This window comes from Rhinolophus sinicus, chromosome 5, assembly GCF_057876585.1.
Source record: "Rhinolophus sinicus isolate RSI-liver-muscle chromosome 5, RSI-T2T, whole genome shotgun sequence".
NCBI classification, from domain to species: Eukaryota; Metazoa; Chordata; class Mammalia; order Chiroptera; family Rhinolophidae; genus Rhinolophus; species Rhinolophus sinicus.
The window spans coordinates 104,497,617-104,523,750 of record NC_142505.1 but is presented as its reverse complement, the minus strand read 5'-3'; the positions used below and the strand labels follow the sequence as shown (position 1 = coordinate 104,523,750).

At 46.8% G+C, this 26,134-nt stretch overlaps 1 protein-coding gene across 3 annotated transcripts; it reads right to left on the bottom strand.

Annotated features, from left to right (window-relative positions):
* Window positions 1–1,939: 1,939 nt before the first annotated feature.
* On the bottom strand, window positions 1,940–22,620 carry GABRP (gamma-aminobutyric acid type A receptor subunit pi). Of its 3 annotated transcripts, none has more exons than XM_019741108.3 (10): window positions 21,556–21,717; window positions 18,029–18,125; window positions 17,380–17,498; window positions 13,172–13,239; window positions 12,202–12,419; window positions 10,296–10,378; window positions 7,339–7,476; window positions 6,710–6,862; window positions 6,036–6,223; window positions 1,940–3,944 (listed from the first exon to the last, which is right to left on the bottom strand). In XM_019741108.3, the coding sequence occupies exons 2-10, from the start codon at window positions 18,079–18,081 to the stop codon at window positions 3,642–3,644; spliced, it is 1,323 nt and encodes a 440-aa protein (XP_019596667.2). In that variant the 5' UTR covers window positions 18,082–18,125; window positions 21,556–21,717; the 3' UTR covers window positions 1,940–3,641. The 3 variants fall into 3 exon arrangements, with proteins under 3 accessions (XP_019596667.2, XP_074169989.1, XP_074169988.1); XM_074313888.2 differs by lacking the exon at window positions 21,556–21,717 and adding an exon at window positions 22,513–22,620 and having other exon boundaries at window positions 3,504–3,944; window positions 6,027–6,223; XM_074313887.2 differs by having other exon boundaries at window positions 3,504–3,944; window positions 6,027–6,223; window positions 21,556–21,693.
* Window positions 22,621–26,134: the final 3,514 nt, after the last annotated feature.

Sequence of the window (26,134 nt, the reverse complement as noted above, 5' to 3'; positions counted from 1 at the left end):
GTCTGTTTACTTGTATTCAGTTCACTTATTCAAGTGAATAGTGGAACAGCACGTCCCTTGTACAAAACCTTTCTTGAACCTAATAATGGCAGTCATTATCATTCAGCCTTGCTTTTCAAGGTACAAAAACTTCTTGGACCTGTTTTCCATGATTTTAATCACTTCTGCCATTTTTCTTAGACTCTTTTCACATTCTTGTACATCCTTCTTAAAAGCATTGTGGCGAAAATTGGACACAATGTTTTTCAACTCAAATACACTACAGTCTGATATATTTCTAAATTCTCTACAAAAACAGTTTAAAATTATGTGTATTATATGTATTTTTTAATTATTCAAAAAACATGAAGCATGTATTCAAATGTTCTTTCCTTCGTCTTTAAGGTCATTTCTATAACACATAAATTACATTGGCTATATGTTGGAATATAATTCCCTGTCTGTTAAGGCTCAGTTTTAAAAATGTATTCTATTAAGAAGCAAGGATTTTTTATAGGAAATGTATTATGGACTGATCAAAATTAACTGTGGGCGAGCAGCTGAGAACGGTATGTATAAGAGTCATGTCCATCATTGAAGAAGAGCCACGTCTCAATACTGGTTGTCAAACGCTCCCTAACTACAGATCACCGCTACACTTGCCTGGCACTGAAAGTCCACACTGTACTGTTTCTCGTAATGATACACCCCCGAGCTGCCTACCGGTCTCCTGTACTCACTAGCTCTTTTCTGCTATGTTCATTTCTCCATTTCTCCTGTCTTTCATTTGACATGAAACCTGTCATTGACTTGTTGTTGAATGTCTTCCTACTTATATATGACTTCCTATATTGAGAATAGTGATATTCTTAATATCAAGGTAATTAGGAATTGCATTTCCATGACTTAGAATATTCTCAACCCTACTTAGTATCGCGTCTTTGGGAAGTCCCAATCTATCAAGAGGTCAGTCTTGATATTTTGACCCCAGAAGTAGATATTTTGAATAAATCCGTCCTGGGACTGATCTGGGCAGGTAGGATACCTGGGACAGGTACAGAATATTAGGAGTTTTGACTGAGAACTATGATATTGTAGCCCACATAAAGTTCGGAGTGATACAAAATCCAAGAATTTTTTTTTTCAAAGTGTATTCTGAAATTATAAAAATCTTATTTAACCAAAACAAAAGAATTGCAAAACAATAGGTGTGGAAGGTGTGGAAGAGAATCTGACATATCTGAGAATTAGATCTTTCAGTATCACCGGGCCCAGTTGCTTAACTGCAAGGCAAGCGCAGTCGTGCAGTGATGTCAAAGGGCACTGGCTGTGTCACCGTGTTTGTCTTCCTTGGTAGGAAATGTGTGTGTGTGTGTGAATGTATATGTGTGCTGTCATGCAGGGCAGCCTGCGGGGTCTCTGCTCCCGTTCCCCACACAAGAACGCAGGACATGGTGAGGCCAAAAAGGAACACCCACGGAGCCATAGAGAGGGGAGTCATACCACTATATTCTCGCTGGCGGCTGGGTTGGAGACACAGGAAGCAGGAGCCACACGATCTGTAACCTGCCATTCACTTCTCTCTGCCAACCAAACTCACTTACCAGCTGCAATCCCCTCTTGCTAGCTCAGCCACCATCTTCTTGCTAGCCCCCATTTTCTGCTAGCATAGCCACGGCAGTTATATTAGTGGCCAACGGCTCACTGGTTATAGCTGACGGCCAACTAGCCACAGCTGATGGCCATCCAATCACAGTTGATGGCCATTTACTACCTGAGCCAGCACCTTTTCAAGTGAGGCCAAGAGCCTGGAAACTGCACTCCTGGCTCGGTCCACACATGTACTGTCTGGAGGGGAGAGCGAACACGAGGATGGAAGTGTGTGAGCCCACTGAGTTTGTTCTATAATGTATTCCTTTTCCAAATGGAATCTTACAATACTCATTCTATAGACGACCACTTGATTTGGTGGGTAGCTAATATGCTATATTTATTTCACAGTTTCATAGATTTACAGTTTTCTTTATATAATGCTCGAAGGGGGTTTCAGAGAAGATATTTTCTTTTAAACCTATTTTTTAAAATCACAAATATACTTGAACCATACAACCACATTCCACTTCGTGTAATCCCTCCATTCCCATAAGAAACATTTTGTTGAAGGCGGAAGTGATCACACCTATAGAAACTGAATTGTGAGAAGTATCATAATGGGAAAAAGAATGAGAGCCTGTGGTACAGGAGGTGATAGAGGAAAGACGATCTTACAAAGCCCTGGTTTATTTCTGGAAGGAAGCTTAAAGACATACATTTATTAGAAAAGGAAGCGAAAGAATTAGAGACGGCAAGATTCTTTAAGTGGTTGAGGCAGAACTGGAAGCCTTTATCATGGCACCATCACACGTATCACCTCTTACGGTGCTGTTGGCCGAGCTTGGTCAAGGAGCGAGGAGAGATGCACGTTTGTGCTTCTTATTTTAGGGTGAGAGTGGCTGGACTTGGACAAGACAGTTGACCTGCAGCCTCAGTGTAGGTTCTGATTCAAGCCCCACTGTTAAGTCAGAAAGTTCGGGACAGAGGGCCAACGTTCTCCTGCATGTGCAGGATAAGCCACTCAAAGCAGTCCAGCTTGGAAGGTCAGGGACATGAGCGTGGCCAAGCTTACCAGTGCTGAGCCACTGGTTCCTGGGAAATGTAGCTCGTTATCTACTAAGCATCATTCCTGGTCATTAGAGCATAGAGAGAAAAGCTCCTCTTGGAAGGATGCAGGGGGTCTGCTGCTGGGAAAGAGTGGCAGATAGAAACGGACTCAATGCTGCAAGTCTTAGTGGCAACCGTCCATATCGAGACTCCTAGAATAAGTAAAACAAGAAAACAATCTTCCGTTTCATTCCCTGATATGGGGAAAGGGCTTCAGCACTGTTTAGGATTGGCGTGAGTGTAATACCAAAAAGATCAGGCATGTAAAATGGGGAATTAAAGCCCAGAGCCCTTCCAGTTTGGAGAATCCAAACTGAGATTATGGAGCCACTAAAATTTTCTTCACTTACGTTTGCCTTTTCAATGGTATGACTTATTGGAATTTGGGAACAGTTCTGCTGTGGTATTAAGTACTGTATGAAAACTCATCTTGGTATTGAGTTAGTACAGCGACTTCCAGTGAATGGACTTAGGCCCACATGTCATTTTAATCAAAAACAAAAATTAGAAAATGTTACTCCCTAAATAGGCAACAATGCATTTTGTAAGCACTGCAGAGATTTAATAAATAGCATGTATGATTAATTTAGAAATAACCCCTGATACGCGAGGGTTACTCAATACATGTAATGGCCTCTTTCTCTTCTTTTATACGAGGTAAATGCAGACCGGGGAGCCACTGAGCATTCAGCCAACCCTGAGTAGGTTTGTAATCAGGCTCCATGGGGATGTCTTTTGTAAAGATAAAAAAGGAATGGATTAATGTTTCTACTACAAGACTCTGTAATGCTAGGACTTCTATACGGCTTAAATAATGGTTGGGGGTCCATCCTTTGAGGAAAAACGCTACATTGTTACTTTAGTCATTTGTAACGTCATTGGGTTAGGGTGCGCACTTGGGAATTTCCATCATTCCCTTGTTTTGTTGAAGACCTATGGCATGCAAACAATTCTACATACTCTTAAAAATACATGTAGTACGCCCAGTAGAATACATTGGCTAACATAAAAATCAAAGGAAATAGGAGCTTGGAATATCGATCAACATTACTGGGGTTTTGGATTGTGAAATAATCCACAATCCTGCCCATCTTATCTCGAAAGACAAACTTGAACTTGTCACTGGTTTTCATAGTCAAGTTGCTGTAGTCAACGTTATCCCCAGAAATTTCAATGGTAGCAAAGCTGATCTTCCGTTTCAAGCTGGAGATGGAGCTGTTGATGATGTTAGTTATGTTGACTTCCTCCACGTCCTTCGGCATCCCCTAGTTCATAGACAGCGCAGTTAGTTGAAAGACTTGACTCCACAAAATGAATAAGTGGGTATTTATATATTCTGAGGCCCAAGTATTGAGTAAATAGGTTTAATGGAGAGACTCAGAAACTGGCCACTAAGCCAGACTTGGCAGTCCTGTTAAGCTGCTGCTAGGCACGGTCCCTAGGTCATCAGCTTGCATAATGGGAAGAACAACCATTGCACAGATTAGATAAGCAGAGCTGTGTGCTAAATGCTACTTCTCAGGCTTTGAAGTTAGCTGACCTGGGTTCAAATCCCATTCTGTCTCACTGTTGTGAAATTTTAGTCACCTAATCCCTTTAAAACTTGACTTCCTTATCTGCAAAACAGTGATGATGTTAATACCTACCTCATGAGACTGATGGGAAGATTAAATGGTATAAATGATGTAAAGCATTGAGCAGGTATGTGATGAATTCCAATGTATTCAAGGGAGGAGGGAGTAATTGACTGAAAGATAATAGAAATCAGCAGTGTCTCCAGGTCTTTGCTGCACAGATATAGTGATACTCCCTGAAATTCCAGGGAGTTGGCATTTTCCAACATGGCTGGGGTGACATAAGATGTGGGGAGCATAGTGAAGTCAGAGAGAGTGTAATTTGGATCCTTGGCCAAACCACTTACTAGATGTGGAGTTTTGGATGAGTTACCTCACCTCTCTGAGTGGCAGGATACTAAACATTAAAATCATAATAATAATGGTACCTATTTGAGGGGATGTTGATCAGTCGTTTGGCACACAGCAAGTACTCTTTTGTGAAGCTACTATTACACACATGGCAAAATAAGGTTTCTGGTGTCTTCAGTAAAGGATCTCAGAAATTCTCTAATTCCCTTTTTGCCAATGTACCAAATCCAGATTTTATTTATTTTTTTTTATTTTTTTTTTGGTAATGAACTGTTGTCCCCTTAAGGAAACCTACAGGGCATAAAATAAATGAAATCCATATTTTCTTTGGCTGGCACCTATGATCATTTGTCTTTGGTACTTGGGTGGTACAACTGTGTGAAACATTGTTCCCAACAGTCAAACACAAGGGAAAAGGTCTTTGGGATCTTTTGATCCCTCATTTTCTCACATTAGACCCTCTGCAGTATTGGCACTTTGCTGAAGGTGGGTACCTCTTCTGTATTAGATCCTTATCTTTTTTTTTTTTTTTTTTTTTTGCTTTTTTTTTTTGTTTGTTAGCATGAACTTTCATATGCCAAAGTCTGTCAAATCAGGCTTCCAAAGAATCCCATGGGCCTACAGAGAACAATAATTATGAGCATAGCCCACTGCCCACCCCAAGTGGGAGTAACAGAGAAGTGCTGGACTTTGGAGCCAAGCAGATTGGGGTTCAAATCCCAGCTCCACCTCTTCACTATCTGTGTCCCCTGGGAAAAGTCACTTACCCTTCCTGTACTTCAGATTCCACAACTATAAAAATGGAAATAGCCTCGCTGGGTTGTTATAAGCATTTTAAATAATATAATATTTGCAAAGGGCTTGTTCCTGTGTCTGGCACGTGTACGTGCTCAATAGATAACAATCATTGTTATTATTCTGAGAGCTGGACCCCGGTGTTTCACTGCTAAATCAGATAATGGCAGCTTTCCAGTTAGCAGAAAAATAATGCGGATCCAGAAGTTAACCATACTTTGATTTTTTTCATACCTTTTACAGTAAACCATAATTTAAGGAAACAAGAATGCGACACAAGAATTGCCTAGTAAATACATATTAATCTGAAACTTGTAAGCAGCTGATCATGTTTGGTTTGACACTGGGGTTTTCATGGATGCCTCTTCTTGTAGTTTTGACTTTGTATTGTATACAGATAACATAGTTATTTTCTGCTGGAAAATTAAGTGTATTCGTATCTCATTGTATTTGCCAAAAAGAACAGTCTTTTTCAAAAGGTGTCATGACTTCCAGAAGCTTCCCCCCGAACAAGGATGAGAATCAGTGGAGCAAAGTGAATCACGGGGCAGGGGCAGGAACCACGTCTGGGTCATCTCTGCAGACCAGCACATAGCACAGTGAGGAAATCATATACAGGACACTCACAATTCTTACCCTATCTTTGGCTGCCATCTGCTGTAAGGAGCTGTAGTGGGCAACCGCGTATTCCAGTAAGGCCCCAAACACGAAGCTAAAGCAGATCCCCAGGTACACGTCGATGGCCTTTATGAAGCAGTTGGTGTTGGGAAGAGAGGTACGGGACCCAATCATCAGTGTGGTCATTGACAGTACGGTGGTAACTCCTGGGAAAACAGGTTGGCAATGCCCCCACGTCAGTGGCCAGTGACCCTTCCACCATCACCTGGTAGACTGTCTCCATCCAGGACTTGGCAAGGGGGGAACAGGCTTCAGAAATGGAACATAGCTCATTTTGAAAAATCTGGAAGAGGGTTAATTTATCCATTTTGCATAGATATGAACAATACGGTTTTCTGAATGTTTTGCCTTCTGTCTTCTCATTCAAAGGGGGTGTTCAGCCTATAAAATAACTTCATAACCCCTCTAATCACAATTCTCCCTTATCTGTCACTGTAAAGCATAAGTTTAAAAATGCACTACTTCTAAAGTAATCTCTCTTTGTGTCTCTGTCTCTCTTTCTGTAAAAGAATCTCTTAAGAAACCAACTCCTGAGATTGCCCTTTGAATATCAATGAAAACAATGGTAGAAGGAAAGGAAAAACAGAAGGACCTGATAACCCAGTTCTTAGAAAACTCCTGTTGCTACTTACCAATGCAGGTCCTTGCAGGAACAGAATCTAGAGAGATCCAAAACGAAACCCAGGATAACACCACCAAGAAAGTAGAAGGAACATAGGTTTCCAAAATGAAATACAGGACATTCCTCCGAAGCTCAAATTGCAGGACCAATCGCGTATAATTTCCTGATAGGGTAAACGAGATAGGAAACCATGTCTGCTCAGCAGAGTGGTTTCCCTGTGGGGTGTTTAATTCAGCTATATTCACATTAAGCCATCTGCTATTCACCAACACCTAGTTAATCGTGAACTGTCTTTATAGTTTCACCGAAAGAAAATGCTCTTGTGTAGAGTGGGGTTTATAGGGGTGCTGATGACCCCACCGGGATCCTCTTCTTGTGTCTTTCTCTATCATAGTCTTCCTGCAGCATCGTAACTTCTGGTTTCCTTGCCATCAACCTCACTACTAGACTGTGAGTCTCTTGGGGCCATTTCAGTCCTGGGTGTGGAGTAGGTGAAAGTGCCAAGCCCAGACACCGTTGCCCCACCACCCTGCAAAGGGGTTCCTGGGCCCCCAAGGGATAAAGGAGAGAACAAATGATATTTCTGACTTAGAATGCAACCGGTTCTTTAGCTTTTGTACAATTTGTCCTGCGAGTTACCTGTTTCCTGTTGTGATCTGGTGACTAAGGTGAAATACTGCTGGATGGTATACTGAGCAAGCCGAAGGTTTTCCAGGCCACGCACAGAGTCGTTGCCTCTCAGCCAGCTGAACTGCACGTCGTTTCCGTCATAACCCCCTGGCAAGTCAAACAGAGCACTGGTCAGTGCAACAAGGTAGCAGATTGAACTGCTCTGGAAAATGCTACACTACGGAGACAACAGGAGCTCTCTTTTGATGGCGCTGAGTCCCTGGATGAGCCCATGTAAAACTTTGCATGATTTCTCAAGTGTAAGTGCAGTGTCCGCTCAGGATGAGATGGCCTGTTCGGGCTATTTGCCTTCAGTAGAGAGCTGGTTCTATGCTAAGCATTGTATAGACCTGGTAGATGGTAAGCCGTCCTCCTTATCTAAATAAGTTTTGGACACATATCTGTGCCTTTCAGGACCGTCTGACCGCTCTGACAGCGTTCTCGGGAACTTTATAATCGCTCTGTTCCTGTTTCCACATTGGCATAAATGCAAAAACAAGACCTAAACACCAGCAGCTGCCACATTATTGATGTCTGTAAACATAGGCGTTTGATAAATCTCAAAGCACTTTTACTAATATAGTTGATAATAACAATAATAGCTGCCTTTTATTAAACATTTATGTCAGGTCCTTTACACATTATGGCTCCAATGTTCTCACCAACTTGCAAGGTAAACATTTCTTTTTCCTTCATTTTTTTTTTACATTTTCTGAAATTGAGATAGATCTTACTGTTGAGATACATATGTAGTATATATGTATGTAATATATAGTATATAATATACACACATATATAATTTACCATTTAACCCAGCATTCACTCCTAAACACCTGCCCAGGAGAAATCAAATCATGTCCACAAAAAGACTTGTGCACAAACGTTCACAGCCGCTGTGCTCACAATAGCTAAAAGGTGAAAACCAGCCAGAGACACTGTACAGCTTGTATCTTGTGTATGGACTATCCAGGAACAAAGCAATAAAAAGGAATGAAATACTGACACATGCTCCAACATGGATAGACCTCAAAAACACTACGTTTCCGTTAAAGAAACCAGATGCAAGAGACCACATACTGTGTCGATCCCACATATAGGAAATATCCAGAAAAGGCAAACTCACAGAAACAGAAAGTAGGTTAGCGGTTGCCTGGGGGCTGGTGGTGGCAATGGGAGCGACTGTAAACGAGCAGACGGGTCTCTTTGGGTGATGGGAATGTCCTAGCAATAAAACACGGCAACGGCTGCACAACTCAGCCCAGTTACCAAACATCTTTGACCAGTACACTTCAAATGGGTGCATTTTATGTTATGCAAATTTGCCTCAATAAGGCTGTTTAAAAAAACAACTCCTTGAGTCAGATACTATTATTTTTCCTATTTCACTGACGAGGAAGCTGAGGTCCAGAGGAGTTAGGCCTACTCACCCAAAGTTACACAGCCAGTGACGGGAAAAGCCCAGTGGTGCCGGTACCTGTGATCTTAAACGTTTTCCCAGGCTACTGGGAAGAGGATGCAGCATTGGGACTCATCCTTTGGGGAACCTCAGTTTATGGTGTCCGCTGTCCAGCAGCGGTTATCTCCCCTTTAAAGGGCGGAGAAGTCGTCATGAGCTCCTTAGAGGAGTCCCAGGTCAAAGCTATCTGTGGCCTTTCTCTTAGAAGCACCCCCACATTTACTGGAATTAGCTGTCCAAATAGGTGTTGGATGCCAAAGAAAGAAAAAGTATCTAAAAGAGTGAGTCGTACAACCTCCTGCTTGGACACTGCTTTGCGGGGTGGTGGTGTCAGTTCTTCTGTAGAAAAGGCGTTCAGGAAAAAAAACAAAACGCTTGCTGAGGTTTCTGTACCCAAATAACTGCTAATAAACATTCAGTGAAAGCTTCCTCTGCTCATTGGGGATGGTATTTGTGCAAGCAGTGTGCTGAAGTTTCCAGGAGAATCTCACCCCTGGGATTTGAGATGAGAACAGCTACACATGGAGGGCAATTACTTTTGCCATGTGGGGCTGAAAATGAGTTCTCATTTTGATAACCTCAAGTTTTATTCTGCCCCCAGCAGCTGTACTGCTTCAAGAAGGTTTTGCATGCATTTAATCAATAAGGTAATTAATCTGCCCGTCTGAGTCTTTAATTAAATGTCTGCCTCTGAAAAAATGACTGCTGCCTTATAATGGTTGTGCTTCTTAAATGGTGGCCACTTGTGTCCTCATGCGAGAAGTGCCCACTGGTCCCCAGCACTTGGCTCTACTTTTTCCTCCTTAGGTAAGCTGTGCCTTGATTCTTTAAGGATTCCTATGGGTGGCACTGCTTTCTCAGGACACCTGTCACAGGTACCACTTCCCCAAGTTTGGTGGGCATTGCACAGTAGTTTACCAAGGAACAATCGCTATTGTTCAGTCATGCCATTTGACACACATCAACTTAGAGTAAATGCTTGTTCTTCATTATAAGCAAATCCCCAGATTGCCGTTCAGATGCCCGCTTACTGGTATTACTGTGTTAAGCGTTATATATATCAAGCAATTGCTTTTAGAAGTTGGAAGCAGTTGTGGGGTAAATGTCAATGATTGCTTTGTATGTTTGCCATTTCTGATCTCTGCTGCGTTCTTTCTGGTTTCCAGGCCCTTGCAGATTCTGAGTCCAACTCCTAGTCCTATTGACTGCCATTTCCTTGGCTGTCTTGTCCACTCTTAGGTGGAAATATTTGGAGCCAATGCACAATGGTCCTCTCCAAAAAAATGAAAATTTGGAAAATTTGTCTTTGAGCGGTCTCTAAATCTCTCTGGACATACAGTCAGAAGGGCCGAATCTGTCATAATCAACATCAGGAAAAGAAAGGCCGCGAAGTCTAGGCTGCTCTTCACGAATACACAGATCTGAGTCACTCGGGAAAATCATCTCAGGGGGCTGCGGGATATATACTCACAGCTTTCCAGTTGCAGCTGGCATGTCTGTGTGTCCATGGGGTATTTAGACAGGTCCATGTTACAGGCAACCGTCGTCGTGATTCTAAGAAAGGAAAAACGTGAGGAGGATGCCTACAGAGGCTTGCCTTCCCTTATAAGGGCCCCTCCAAACAGACTTTCACTCTGCCCCCTACGGTGAACGTGTGACTGGGAGCCTGCATTCCTGAGGATTTCTGTGCTAAGCACTCCCTGTGAGATGCCATTAAAGCTGGGGTCCAGAATGGAGGAAGCTGGAATGTTGCTAATTCAGAAGCAAACTTACTATATTGCAAAACAGAATCACTGATTGGCTTCTTTGAGATGCTTTCTCATCCGGTTTTAAATTTGAATCCTCATGACAAACCGTGAGGAGGTAGAACAGAAATCACTGTCACTACGGTCAGGCGTCGTGGCTATTAAGGACCCACACCCAGAGACATTCGATTAAACGTCAGTTAAGCCCTGATAGCGGAGATTTCAATTGGCAGACCTTTATCTTCCTTTTTCTTCGGTGGCACACAGTTTTATTAGGCACCTTTATTTATTAAGCTGGGTGCTTGGGGAAAGTGGAAATGATTACGGCATGGTGCCACCTATAGGAAACTCACCTCCTTTCAGGGGACAGAGACTAACGACAGCTGTTACTTACCTAGGGCTTACTGCGAGCAGTCCCTGGGCTCAGTGCTTTGTGTGCATTATGTCTTTAAATTTCTGTAACTGCTTTCTGAGGTAGGAAATATTATTATTGTCCTTTAGATCCTGAGGAAACTGAGGCTCAGCGAGTCAAAACTTGCCTAAAGTCACAGAGCAGGGTCTTATCTCCAGTCTGACTCTAGCGCCAGGCTATTACCCTCATCCATTGTACACAACAGATTGTGTTATGTGCCGTAATACAGACAGACACACGTATATGCACACACACATGCAAGTTTCATGTTGTGGGAGCGTGTGGAAGGGGGACATGAATGTTGATTGGAGTTGGGTTGAAGGGAGAGGTCTAGTTAGGCTTCTTGGAAGAGGACTTGGGGTTGTGGCTGGTCTTTGCAGAATTCAGTGCAGCTGAAGAGCGTCAGAAGAATAATCCAGAAATTCATTTATTGGTTAGCTCAGTCTTTGTTTTATAACTTCAGCCCCTTAGTTGGGATTAAAGATTAGCCCCATGAATATTTGGTTCCGGGCTTCTCCCCAAGGCCTCTGGGAACCTTAGGTTTGCACAGCCCTTGCACAGCCCTTTCACAAGCAGCAAGGCGCCTCCCTGTGTCCGACCTCATGCAGCACCTAGGGGGCACCTTTCCTGTTCCGGCCAAGGAGTGGCTTGATGAACAGTTGGGTGCGAGGAACTTTCGGCCTCAGGGATTTGGGGAAGAGGCAAAGGGGGAGCCCTTGGCTGCAGGTGGCAGAGGCCACGGGGCACTGTGCTTTGATTCGTGTGTAAAAACGACTCAGACAAGTGAAGATGCATTCTGGAGCTACACCAACCCCACTGAGCCCATGAAAGGAAAGTTCCTTGTATGGGCCTCTCTGTTTGCTCTTGCTGTCCCCCTTATGTCTTCCCTTACTAACTCAGAGACCTGTGAAAGCATCCTCTGACATCACCCAAACCACGAACCTACTCTCCTCCGTGGGCTCCTATCACCCTGGACTTCCCACGGCTTCTGTCTGTGTCAGGACCTGGCTCAGAGCCGTCGCTCAGTAGATGCTTGTTAAGCCAGACTGAATGGAGAGAGGGCCCTTCTGTTGTGGGAACAAGGATCTCAGGAGGCAGGAGACGGGAAGGGTGGGGCCTCAGCACGGTTTCTGAGTGCTGGTCAGACCTATGTAAGATGCCCTCTGCCTTGTCTTCCAGCTGTTTCCCGTCCCCCCGGGAGGCTGCAGGGGCCCAGTCACCTGAGAGCATACAGGACGGTGCCGTTGGAGAAGAGGCGGATGAGCCTGTTTCCCACCGTGACTTCATGGAGGAAGGACTTCTTGGACTCCACAATGTACGTGTCCGGCACCCAGAGGAACTCCACGAGGCGGGCATCCAGAGTGACGCTCTTGTTACCTTCAAACACCAGCCGCTGGTCCGTCCAGCGCTGTCTGAGGTAGATGGTGGCTGTGTAGTCCTGAGGGAACCCCGGGTAAAACGGGATGGGGAGAGAAAGATTCTGAAATCGGAAGGGGTCAGGCCTTCCTCCTACCTCCACTTAGGTCCAGAGTACTCACCATAGTAGACACTGGTGACAAAAGATGGGGCAGTGGCCTGTAGCCATAAGATAACAAAGCACCTTATGTGTTCTAGGTGATGACTCCCACCACCTCAGGGGAACCCCCAAGGAGCCTGACCAGGGCCTACCGTGTCCCCCACCACAAAGGCCCCACCAAACTGTTGAAAGTTTTGGTGAGCTAAGTGTTTAGGTTGTCTGGGATTTACCCTGAATGAGCAGTGGCCCCCCCACCGTGGACACAAACTGCCCTTACTGTCAACTTGTCTGGAACATGTTCTCCTAAGTGAGAGGATGGTTGAAAACAATTACGTGATTGTCGGTTTTCATCAGCTTGTCTCTGGCTCTGTGAGGGACCTTGGGATATTCAGGCTTCCCCGCTGCACTTTCATTCTTTGCCCCAGTCCCTCACCAAATGTACCCACTCCACTCCCTCGTTTCCCCTCTGAATCCACTTTCCTCCTGATACTCAGAAGATCTGTTTTTACAGGAATCTTCCATTGTCTTGAGTTTTGGGATAGGTCCCCACTTTCTGCCATCTCAAGTGCAGGATGGCTGTCAGTCTCTGTTCTGTTTTTGAGTAGTAGAAAGTGTATCCCCAGTAAACACAGGAGAGGGGCTCCTGGGGTGGGAGACGAAGGGGCCACACTTACCATGTTACTCTCTGAAATACTAGAAATACTTGCAATATCCAGAGTCAGGGCTATCTGAACTGGTTCTCCTGAGATTGAAGAAAAAAAATACAACAGAAAAACTTCCGTAGAAACATTAATAGAAGGTTTCCCAACATGACATTAGCACATTTTTTTTTAATTAGAAAATTGCAAAAGTAACACTTGCCTATTGGAAAATTGTAAATTCTCTAGAAGTATATAAAGTACACCTTGAATTTCTGTCCTCCCCCTCTCAGGAGGAACAATTGTGGAGAGTGTGCCTCCCTTTTGTATGAAAAACAGTGCACAAATATATAGTTAGCTTAACACTAATATAGAAGAGAGGCCACACTGTATTCGTTGGTGTGTATTTTAAAGGGCGTAGTGGTGCTTGCTACTTCATACCTGCAGGATTTTTCCTATGGCGCTTGCAAGGCACTAATTATTTAGGGACGTAATGGAGATTGGGAACTTGTGCACAGATATCTTTTCCCCGTCAGTGAAGTAAATTTACCACAAGATGGCATTCAAGACAGCACGTGGTTGAACTTGCTCACCTCCTGATACTTCCCTCCTCTTCCTTTACTCTTCAGGAACCCTAACCTACTTAGAATTCCAGAACCTTCCCTCCTTGGTCTGGTGTACAAACATAAGGCCTCAGTCCTGGAATTTCGGCAGACGGGCCAAACCCCCGAGAGTTCCAGTCTTAGCTCTCGAGACGAAGGCCTTGGAGCCCCCATTCTCAGAAGCCAGGCCAGGCCGGGGATGCTTCCTCCTCCTTAGATTGGAGATGTGGAAGAAAAGCCCAAGATTCAGAAAGATGTGTGATCCCAGCTCGGTGACCTGGGAAAAGTTACCAAATCTGTCATAACTGCAGTTTTCTCTCCCGTAAGTGGGGATACCACAGGATACCACAGGGTCATGGGAGGGGCAAAGAGATGAGGCGTGTGATGGCTTCTTTGCAAGGTGGTGGCAAGACGGGATGTACATAGAGTGCTTGCCCAGCTGGGCATCCAGAAGGTGCTCAAAAATAGTTATCTGTACAAGCTGCCGGCATGGTGTGTCTGTCACGGAAAAACAGGCGCTTAGGAAATGGCATTTGCCTTCCTTTCCTCCTGTCTTCCATAATCCTAGCTAATTCTGGAAAAGGCACAACTTTGCTCACCAGGTTAATAGATGCAATAGCATTCATTTGCGATAAATAGTGGGGGTGCCTCAGGGGACTGTGACAATGCATTAACCAGGAAGAGGAGAGGTGGAATTAAAAGAAGCTTAAAACCGTTGCATCAGTGGGAATCAGACAAAGTCACCTAATTAACTGAAGGAAACCAAGCCATAGAATATAGGTGGGGATTTGGAAATGGTGTTTTAGAACCAGTGCAATTAAAAAATAATCAACTTAATACTTGTTATTAATACCTTGTAGAAAAGGGGGAGATCTCTGAGGGCAGACTCTGGAAGGTGCTAAAGGAGTGTGGTGCTAGGTGGCTTTCTGCCCCTCAAGGCTGCATGGAGAAACTTGTAGTGATATTGTTTGGATCCCATGTCAGCCACTTCATAGCTATGTGACCTTGAGCAAATTGCTAAACCTCTCTGTGCTACAGTTTCTCACCTGTAAAATAGAGCTCCTAGTGCCTACCAGCAAAGGTTGGGCTGGGAAGGTTAAAGGATCTATTTTAAGTGCCTGGAACCCAGTGGGCAGTGGGTCACTGCTATTGCCCTCCCTGAGGCATGTGGAGAACGGAAAACACACAAGAGCTCCAGCCCCACTGTGTTTTTCGTTTAGTTTGTTTCTAGGTGGTCTAGTCCAGCCCTTGCCTCAGTTGGTGTTTTTATGGGCCAGAGCTTGCTCTCTTCCCTTTGAGTTATAAAAGCTGTGCCACCAGAGGGCAGCTTTCTCCTAGGAAAGAGGTCAAAGCCAGTTCCTGGGCAGTGTTCACTAGAGCTTGCTTGCAAACCTGTGCTTTGTCTACCCCAGTCTCTGAAAAATCCTATGGACATCTTGTCTCTTAAGGACCTCAGGGTTCTAGAACCTGGGTGGACAGACATCACAAAGAACAACGGCCCCTCCGTGGGGCTCCAGGCTGCCACGCGAATGTAGGCTCCTTTAGAAGGCCAAGTGCCAAAAGGCACATAAAAGGCTTTGGGGTTGTGTTTTTTGACTGAGGACCCCTTGCCCTGTTTCCACCCCAGGAGGATCTGGGCCTCACATCCTCTTGGGCCCACCCCAGGTTCAGAAAGAGCACCTTGCCGAAGGACCTACATCTTGTTGACCAGTGAGCAAGGAACAAGAAAAGGCCAGTGTCTTGGCCTATTTGGAGTTTGGGAGGCAGAGAGATTGATGGGTGGACCTAACCGGGGTGTGCACTCACGTGCTCATTGTTAGTGGTCAGGTGGGCCCGGGAAAACCAGGGGAGATTGAAGTCTCCCTAGATCCCTTAACATAAGGACCTCAAATCCTAATTGTGTGGACATGAACGTACATCTCAGATCTCTTACTACGGGGTGTAATTGACTGAGGCCCCAGCTGCTGGGCACTGAAATCTACGACCGCGTTGGTTCTGAGGCCAGTACCCACCAGTGGCTGAGCGCCATCAGGAATACAAGGCAGACCTGTCCTTGAAGGTGCAGAGATGGGAGACTCCTCTGAAGGGAACTTTGGCCCAAGGGCTCCCTGGTAGCTTTTCCAAACACACTCAGAACGGCACTGCTGTGAAGACACCTCCACCCAACCTTCCTTCCCGCCCTCTCTCCTTCCCCCGGGGTCAGGCCTGTCCTGCAGTCTGATAACTCTCTAGCTTCCCTCTTTTCCCGCCCCATATTCCCTCAGATATTGTTCAAATAAGTGTCCAACACAGATAATCCCCTGAGTGTCTGCTCCTCAGAGGATCTGGACTAACTCACTAATCCTTAATCTAACCAGATTTTATCGCCTGAAGGGAAGAGCGGGAAGGAAAATGGATGAAAATAGACTGCAACTGGTGATGTGACAGGTGGCACGCTTCATGGTTACACACGACACCTCATTCAGTCCTCCCTCTGAGGTGGATGACATGTCCCCATGTCACAGAAGGGAAAACGGAGGCTCGGGAAGCGAAGGTGCCTGCCAAGCAGGAGAGCCAGGAGACAGACTCAAGTTTGTTCAAGGCCAAGGCTCTTTCTGCTCCTCGCAATGAAACATTAGAGACCACTTTGGTTCAATCTTGCATCTTATAAATAGAGACGAGACTCTGTGCGGAGGTGTGTGGTTGGTCTCATTTCCTCCCTCCTTGCTGCATTTTTTCAACGTTATTTGGCAACTTACTATATATTAAGCACTGAGCTGCTGCTGGGTTTAGTGAGGTAAATAAAGCAAGACTCCCCCAGTTGCTGCAGCCTAGAACTGAGACAGGCATCAGACCAGTGACAGTGACAGTATCACTAGGTAATGGCTGTGATTTGGAGGTATGTTCAAAATAAAGTGTGAAGAAAGGGGACCGGGGTGGGTGGGCGGGCACTGGAGGAATCAGGGAAGGCTTCTCAGAGGAGGAAGCCTTTGATCTGAGATGTGAAGGAAAATTGGCTTTTCACCAGGGAGTCAAGTTGGAAGAAGCCTTTCTTGGCAGATAAATGGTCTCAGCAAAGGCCTGGAGGCCAAGGAAGTCAGGGAGCATTTGGGGCACACTCATGGAAAGGCACAGGGAGAGGAGCTGGGGGAGAGGAGACTGGAGATAGATCGAGGCTGGGCGGGAAGGACCTGGTATGCCATGCAAAGGGCCCTGGACTATGTGACGATGCGGCGACGCAGGCAGGCATTCTGATCAGGCAAAGGACCCTGGCAGATAGCTCATCCAGCTGGCAGCGTGGAGGTTAGCCGTGAGGGGGCAGGCTGAAGGCAGGGAGACCAGGTGGAATAGTCCTGGTGAGACATGGCACGTTCCCTGCATGATGATACTGGAAGTGGGGGCAGAGGGAGATCGTGTGTGAGAGGTGGTTAGGAGGCTCCAGGTACCTGCTCAGTGAGGAGGAGTATTTCTTTATCCTGCAGGTGGAGAGGCAAAGTGCTCCCTCCAAGGTAAAGTGAAAAGTCATGGGCAGCGGTCCTCATCCGTCACTGCCAATCCTTACCAGGCCGCAGATCAGAAAATGGGGTCAGCTAAAACCTCCGGAAACCCTCCTCTGTACCTATCCTTTTGAATTGATGTCCTGGACACAAAAGGATGACCTACCTCCAAAATTGGGCCTGAGAAATTTGTTATATCCTACAGTGAGATTCTCAAAGCCAGGCAGGGAGAGCTTGTCACTTCTGCTGACCTCCATGGTAAACCGATTCCCCTGGCTGCACACCCTGGAAAGGAACACAGGTTTCAGTGCGTGCTCGTTTGCGTGAACAAAGCTGTGTACGCACAAACGTGAGCTCAGGTTTGCATGTGTGTGGTTATGCCCATGTATCAGCAGTGACTGTCCCTAAGAGAAACCTGAGTTTCAGCTGCTGAATGAACGTCGCTCTCCCACTGCATTTTATATTACCCATCTGTCACGTTGTGGTAATCTGGGAGCCCTCCAAGTGCATCCCCAAAAAGCACGAGGTGTTTGTCCATGTATGACCATTTTGGAAGGTTGGGTTCTCCAGAGAGAATAAATGGCAGAAAGCTGCGTTGTCCTGGAGTGTCAGGGAGGGGAGTGGACTAGGTTTTGTCTTGCCATTGGTAAACAGGAAGAGCGCCCCGCCCCCACCACCACCATCACTGCCACCACCACCACCACCACCACCACCACCACCACCCTCCCCTCCCCCCCACCTACCCCACCACCACCACCAGGTGCATCTACAAAGAGCAGTTCAGACCAAGGCCACTGTGGGGTAGCAGAGCTCACCTTCCAGTGAAGAGGCTCAGACACAGGAAGGTCAAGTGGAGACTGTTTCTCATGTTGAGAAGCTGCTTGTGCAGAGAGAGGCCAAAGTAGGAATCACCTGGGGAAACAGATGGGGCAGGTGGGAGGCAGACAACCAAAGGCTCACCCCCTCTCAGCACAGCTTCTCCATCCTGTGGGTCATCAGCGGCAGCATTTTTCCACACCCGCTGGTATAGCTCCTGCTTCCTGCGTGCCATCCCGGAATGACTTTATTTTAGAGGATTACATTTTAAATCCAACCCAAATAACAGCTGAGACCTTGTTTAGAGAGTGGCTTGCCAGCCAGAATGGTGGACCAGAAATGCAGCTGGTCCACCTGTCCGAGGCTATCCTTCCCCTGTGCTTGTCCCAACTTTGCCAGGAAGGACACCCCTAATTATACACTCCCCCTGACCATGCCAGATGTTTCCTTTTGTATCTGAGTCTCTGGACCTGTTGAGCAGGCCATGCAGACAGGAAATGGCTTCTGTGTGGGGACAGAGTCCCAAAGAGCAGTTTCCAGGCTCTTGGCCTCACGTGGAAAGGTGCTGGCTCAGGTAGTAGATGGTCATCTATGACTAGTTGGCCATCAGCTGTTACCAGTTAGCCATTCGCCACCAATACAACTGCCGTGGCTGCACTAGGGGGTTGGTTGTTGGGTGGCTGGCAGAGAAGCACACAGCAGATTGCTGATCGGATTGTGTGGCTCCTGTGTCCTGTGTCTCCAGCCCAGCCGCCAGCGAGAGTATAGTGGTGTGACTCCCCTATCTATGGCTCCGCGGGTGTTCCTTTGTGGCCTCACCACATCCTGCGTTCTTGTGCGGGGAGCAGGAGCTGAGCCCCTGCATGACAATGTGCCAATGAATGAGTTAGGTACTTTCCCTGCAGACGGTCCCACTTGATCCTTGAAATGGCCTCAAGATGTGGGCCAGGTAATTCCTGCACAGGCAGACCTCCTCTTACCCGCCTCGCATTACTGCACTTCATAGAGGTGGCTTTTTTTACAAATCGAAGGCAAGATCCTCCACCAGTAAAAAGATTTTGACTTGCTTTATTGTGAGACTGCCTTTATTGAGGTGGTCTGGACCCAAACTTAGTATCTCCAAGGTGTGCCTGTGTGGCAGTGAGGAAACCGGTTTGTGGAAAGGTCACCATGCTAGTGAAAGTGGGAGGGAAGTCTGAATCCGGGGCTGGCGACCTCACTGCCTAGTGCTCTCCTCCTTTGTCAGGCCGAGGACACTGGCTGCTCTCCCGACCTCCGCCCTGGGTGCTCTGAGCCGGTCAGTGGCTTTGCATGAGCACCGGCAGGGCAAGGACATCAGGGTAGGCAGGATGGCCCAGGGGCCTGGCCTCCTCAGCGCTGGGAGCTGCTGTCAGAGAGCAGCAGGCAGCCAGGCCGGCAAGCCTGGGACCCATCACTGTCATGCTGGTGACAGCAGAGGGGGCTCTTGGGCGGCACCCGGGTCCCCTTCCCTGGCGAGCCCAGGTGGACTCTCTCCTCGGTGGTTACTGCTGTGAACCAGGCCACTTCCCAGAGTCCAGTCATTCTGGGGCTTTGGGTGTGATTCAGTCATTACCTAACTAACACTATTTTACTTGCAAAAAATACACGCTCATTGTAGAAATGAAAACAAGATAGAAATGTGTAAAGGGAAAAGTATAAATTTCAAGGGTGTGTCAATGTACTTGCATCGATTTAACAAATGTTGATAAGTGAGGAAGGCTGGGCTTGTGTGGGGGGCTCAGTATTGCAGTGAACCTAAAACTTCTCTTAAAAAATAGTCTATTAAAAAAAAGGTAAGTCCCCCCTCATCTCTCCTCTCTAGTCTCATGCCTCCAAGATAAGCACTGTCAACAGTTTTATTTATGCACACACACGTGTATTTATATACACATGTATCTTTGCATGAAGAAAAACATTGAAAATGAAAAGTGGGGTAATTGCACGGACTTTTTTTTGCTATTTACTTTTTTTGCTTAATAATAATAGCAAACATTTTTAAACGAATTTAATGCATGCTTGCCCTGTGCTAAGAACCCCTGGAATCCTTACAACTCTTTGAAGTAATTATTACCGTTCTCTTCCTTTCACAAATGAAAAAGCTGAGGCTTAGAGAGGATAAGAAACAGTCCCCAGGTTACTTAGGAGGTGAGGGACGGCATTGAATCTGGACAAGTGGACCCCATCACCTTTAATCACTGCACCAAGACGCACACTCCCTCCCAATGGCAGGGTCACCGTCCCATGTCAGTTCCCATAGATCGGCCTCATTCTTTCTAATGGCTGCAAGGTATTTCATGAGATCAGTGTGCCAACATTTACAGAGCACATGTCCTATTTATGAAAACTAAGTTATGTCCACATTTTCTGCTGTTACAAAACCAGGAATGGACCTCTGCACTTACGCGAGCTCCTAGAATTCTGCTCTCCGTCATGTTCTCTCTCTACCTCAGCACTTTCCTTCTCACTCATCAAAAACAGCAGCTCTAGAAAAACCATTATCAATCCACCAATGACCATATTGAAACCTTCTCCCTTTAGTCCCTCTCCCCAGGCCCTGTCCATCCCCTGGTCCCCAGCACCACGTGAAGAGGGTCTGTGGAGTGGCTCCCAGGCCCTCCATCCCGCCATTCACTTTTCCAAAGGTTATGCGAGCTCCTCCTGTGAATGAATGACCTTGAACTTGGATTCAGACACACCTGAGTCGTTTCACTTCTCAGGGCCTCAGTTTTCCCACCTGACAGATAAGAATAGAAAGTATTCAGTAACATGAGTTTCCATTCTCCTCCCCGTTCCGTGTCTTTTGTGGGGACTTCAGTGACCCCACTGACTCAGAACCCAAAGCACGAGCTCTTTTTAATACAGCCCCCTGCTGCCACCCCGGGGCTGAGCTGACGGCAGCGTCATGTTGAGGGTACTCAGACTGCCCTCACCAAGGGAAGGGCGGGGTTCAACACAGGACTTCAGGGTCACCTGCCTGTCCGACGGACTAGCTCTGAGAAGCGGAGGTAATTCCACTTCTGTCCCCAGGACCTCCATTACACAAATACTGTGAACCCCAGGCCTCTCCTTTCGAGTCAGGCACAGTCCCCTGCCACCAGCCACTTCAGCATGGATGGAATCATTCGCTGAGAAGCAGGAATGGAGCCCAAATTAGGGGGAGGTGAGGAGAGACATTATTTCCGTGGGTCCTCCTTAAGAAAATCACAGAAGGTGACGTTGCTGTGTGGCCCTGGTGGCAGAGACAACACCTGTGGCTCTAGCATCAGACAGAAGGAGCTCTAATCTTGGTTCTGCCACTTGCTCTGAGATTGTATTGCTTCTCCCTGAGGTTTAGTTTTCGTCACTGTAACGTGGGATGGTAATCAGCAGTTCTTCAGGCAACATGGACCTGATACAAAGTAGGTGCTCAGCAAATTCCAGGCCCTGCCCCCTTCCCTCAGTCCCGGCAGGCTTGTTTCTGGATCTCCTCCCTCCAAGCGCCAGGAGGGCCCACCAGTTCCCTTACCAGGCAGCTGCCGGGGCTCTGTTAGGGCAGGTCCTTTGGGCCTTCAGGCCGGGTTTTCAGGCAGGACATGGTCTTCTGAGTCCCTGAGATTTTCCCCATCCTCAGCCCCTACCTCTTGGATGCCAGCACACAGCCACTCTCTGATGGAGTGACTCTCTCAGTGGGAAAGAGAGAGCTGCGGGACAGGCTATGCAGACGGTGGGCGGAGCCTCCCGCAGCTCCTCCCCTAGGTGGAGTTCTGAGCTGATTCTAGGTGTCTGTGGGAATCACCCAGCTCCTGCTATGACTGTTGGCAGCCAAAGGTTTGATTCTGAGTTGTGTGTCAGCTATGCTCCCGGACCGCAGCAAGAAAAGACCTTTGAGATCAAAGGCCCGTAAAAGTAAAATAAACTACGTGACCCCACCCATCATGCCTGGAAGCTGAGTCTCAGGTTCTGAATTTGGAGGCACCCTTCCTCCCGGCATGATGGAACAAGAGTTAGCAGTATGTGTGACCTTGGGCAAGCCACTTCATTCTTCTAGTACCTAGCTCTCCAGCCATAAGCTAGGACTTTACCATTTCTAAAATTCTGATTCCTGGTTGCATGTGCATTTTAAGAGCATTTTGGAGATCAACAGAGAGCCTCGTCTATATAAAAGGAGACTTGCAGATCTCAGGAACTCATGCTTTTCAGGCTGGGAAGTTTCAAAACAACATAGGGGTCAATGAATGGAGGATAGAGGCTGAGCAGGCTAACCCAGGAAGAGGCGGGAAGAGGTGAGAGAGAAATTTAGCTCGATTTCTAGATCTCTCCTTCCTTCCCCCTCCCTTACAGAGAAGATTCTGCAATTCCCGGCAAAGTCCCTTTAGGAGCACCCGTCCTCCACAGCCAGTCGAACCTCCTGAAAGAAGTGTTTCAACAATGTTCCCTAAGCCCCAGCCTCCCCATCACCATAGCCAGTGGCCCCGAAACTCACTCTTGGCTCCAGCCCGATGGGAAGGCACAAGGAATTCCCTGGGGGCTTAGCTTTGCACCTGAGAGAGCTGGGAGCTGGGGAGGGAGTCCGATGGAGGGGCCCAGAAGAGAACTGAGGCTGTGGCAAGATGCCCGGAGGCTTCTCTTTACCCTGCTGAGGTCATGGCCAAACTCCTGCCCACACCTCCTGCCCACACCCCCTCCCCGCCCCTCTTGGAGATGGGAAGGTGGGGAGACAGGGAGAAGTACGCGAGAGAGCAAATGGAGCTGCAGAAAGTAAAAGGAGGTAGGAGGTGGGGTGGGCCTCGTGTAAAATGCCCAATAGATGCCTGTGGCTCTGTGTGGCCCTGGAGCCCCGCCAGCCTCACAGACACTTCTGTGCTGGCTGGTAGGGAGGAGGCGCCCAAAGAGAGGGCTCTTTGATTTCTCCTGAGAGGCTTCACTTTCACCTGGGAACCTTGAAGGCGGCTGGAACAGGACCGGCTAAGGAGCAGGTTTCAGGTTCTCTGTGAATGGAAAGTGGTTGGGGGCTTTTCTCAGAATTCCCAAGATGTTATCACAGTAAACCAAGGCTCAAAAATAACAGAGACAGTTCAGATCTGGAGGGAGGAGTGGGGGTGGGCGTCCTCTGACTCAGGATCAGTGAGATTTAGATGAAATAACACAGGCCTGGCTGGCTGGATGGCTTTGGGCAGGTTTCAGACCTCGGTTTCCTTGTCTGACAAATAGAGATGATGATTTCTCACAGAGTTGATGGAAGAATTCAGGAATGATGGGTGTGATAGCATATCTGGAACTACCTGGCATATTGTACCTGGCACATTGTAGATGCTCAATAAATTGTTCTTTTTCTCCTGATGTTAGTATCTTCTCATGTTTGTACTTATCTATCCAATCCTGCATCCATCTAAGTAATATCCATCATGTACCTACCTACCTACCTACCCACCTACCTACCTATCATCCATCCATCCTGTATTTAATCTTCTCAGTCAGGTTGTTAGTGCTTCCATCGCAGTGGCCTGTATTGTACTCCTATGTAGGCTGATTGTGTTAATAGACTGATTATACCTGGGAGTCAGAGAAGCCAGACCTCAAGTTACTAAAGCAGGTATGATATGGGCTCTTATCTCCTAGCTTCAAACAATACTTCAATCTAGTGCCAGCTTCTTACATTTATTTCAGGTCAACCGAAGAAATGCCCAGAGTGGGGAGTTTCCGGGGAAGACAGGGTCTTCTCCAGAGATCTCAAGCAGCCTTTCCCTTGGCTCCAGAACCCCGAGCAGCCTTTGCACCATCCAGGCCACCTAGTTTCCAGTTGTGACCTCTAGTCTCAGGACACCTGAGGTCAGTGGTGTTCAGCTATGCAGACATACTGCCCACAGGTTACTCATTCCGGTGTCTACCTCCTACACCACATGGCCACACACCCTCCTAGAATGTCCCAGAAAAACAAAGGCCAGCGTGAGTAAGTATGCCTCACCCCCCCGGCCCGTGCCTGATGGCTGTGCACACAGGCTATCAATACGTCATAATACTGCTGTACATTGAGTACTGCTTTGCAGTTTTCAGAGCCTTTTCAGGTGCCTGTGTCTTGTGTGATTTGAGCCACATTATAATCCTGTGAAGCAAAAAGGATTTATTCCTTGATTCTCATTTTGCAGACTTGTAAGCTGTGCCCAGAGTCACTGTTCATACTGACAATAGAGCCAGTATGAACTGGAACCCAGGTCTTAGGACTCCAAGTTAGCTGCTTACGGACCTCACATGTCCCTTCAGTTGGGGAGGCGGGGATGTTACAAAGGCACCGAGTTCAAGTGAATCAGGGGACAGACAAAGCCTCTGGATTTTCTTCTGGCCTGGGAGGACATGGGGGCGGGGGGGGGGCGGGGGGGGGGCGGCAAGGCTACCTGACAGCTGCACTTCACGGGAAATACTGTCTGACAATCTGGATACCTCACCAACCTGCAATCCCAGCTGGAAATGAAAGTAATTTTGTCCTGATTATTTCTGAATGGGTAAAAGAACCAGAGACAAACTGAAAGGGACAAAGAAAGTTGTAGACAATTTATAAAAAGAAATCTTAGGAAAGGAAATTTTATGTGTGGTCAAACTGAATAAGATAGGAATGAATTTAATAAGTGAATTTAAATATCAAAAGTAAGCCGATGCAAAATTAGTGCTTGATTCTTTCTCTGTTAAAAGACAAGGTTTTCTTGTACTATGGTCTGCCCCTGATAGGATATTGTAACAAGTTGTCTGCCTAGAAAGCAAAGATTCTGTGTTTTCTCAAAACAGTTTGATGTGGTTTAGGTTGTCTTCACCAGGTCTTTGATTACTTAAGAAAACTGAATCTTCTCAATAGTAGCAGCTAACCATCTGAATTTAAAATGCCCTAGCTGACTTTTATGCAAAGTCAGCAGCAATAAAATCTGTAACGATTGTGCCCATGTGGGTGAAGTCCATTCTGCTTCTGCAAAAATGACCCCTCAGTACCAGACTTTTGCCATCTTGATGCCCTTGTAACATGGCCAGTCTGCTCTTGAATCAGAGAAACTAACACGGGTAAACAGTGGCCGTAAATTAAATGAACGGGGCTCTGGGAAGCCCAAGACAGCTGCTGGGTGCCTCTGAGCTGCGTAGCAAACCCTGTGCTTTGGTTTTTGCATTCCTTCATCCACCATCGTGCATGTAAGCAGGACTTTATTCAGCTGTCACTTAGTCTGGATTATCCATAGGTTCTCGTTGTTGGATGTGTATCTCCCTAATAGATTGAAGCCTTCCCCTGCTACGAGGCTGATGCCCTCCCAGTGGCAAAGGAACCGTGCGAAACTGTGTCCACGTGGCGTCCACTTTTCACAGTCTCTTGTGATCGCGGCACCCAGTTCACTGACTGTCATACGCGTCATCACTGTTCCTGTCAGCCTGACTCTCAGGCAAGGTTGAGAGAACTAATGGCAAAACTGGGTTCAAGCAAAGCAAGAAACATGAGGGACCCCTGGAAAACTGCTTCCCAATCCAGCAATGATCAATTGTAGTTTTTCAGGATGACAGCTTTTGTGGAGACAGTGAGGAGGGGAGATACTGAGGGAAGTTCTCAGCCTCGGTAGCAAAGAGGCCGTTACCCGCCTCCAGCAGACTCAGTCCTGGGGTACAGCGGTGCTAGACCAGGCTGGCAAAACAGGCAAACGGGGTCATCAGCGGGAGTGGGAAGGGAGGTGATAGAATCGGACACTCTCTCCTATTGGCCAATGGGAAAGGCTTTGCTATGTGCAAAATACGTGGCTTCCTCCCGTTAGCATCTCAGAGCAGACACCTAAAGAGAAAGGCACCTGCCCTGGGTAGATATGGGAGAGCATGGTGTACACAATTCAGTGCGAAGGTCTGAAGGAAGGAAGGAAGGAAATTAAAATCTGTGGAGGAACAGAACACCAGGACGTGCGGTCAACATTCCTGCCACTTTCATTTCATTTAATCTCACAAGTACCGTGTTTTCTTTTTTATTATGGTAAAGTACACATCGCATATAATTTACCACTGCAACCCCCATTTAAAAGTACACAATTCAGTGGCATGCAGTTCATTCACAAGGTTGTGCAATCGTCGCCACTATCTAGTTCCAG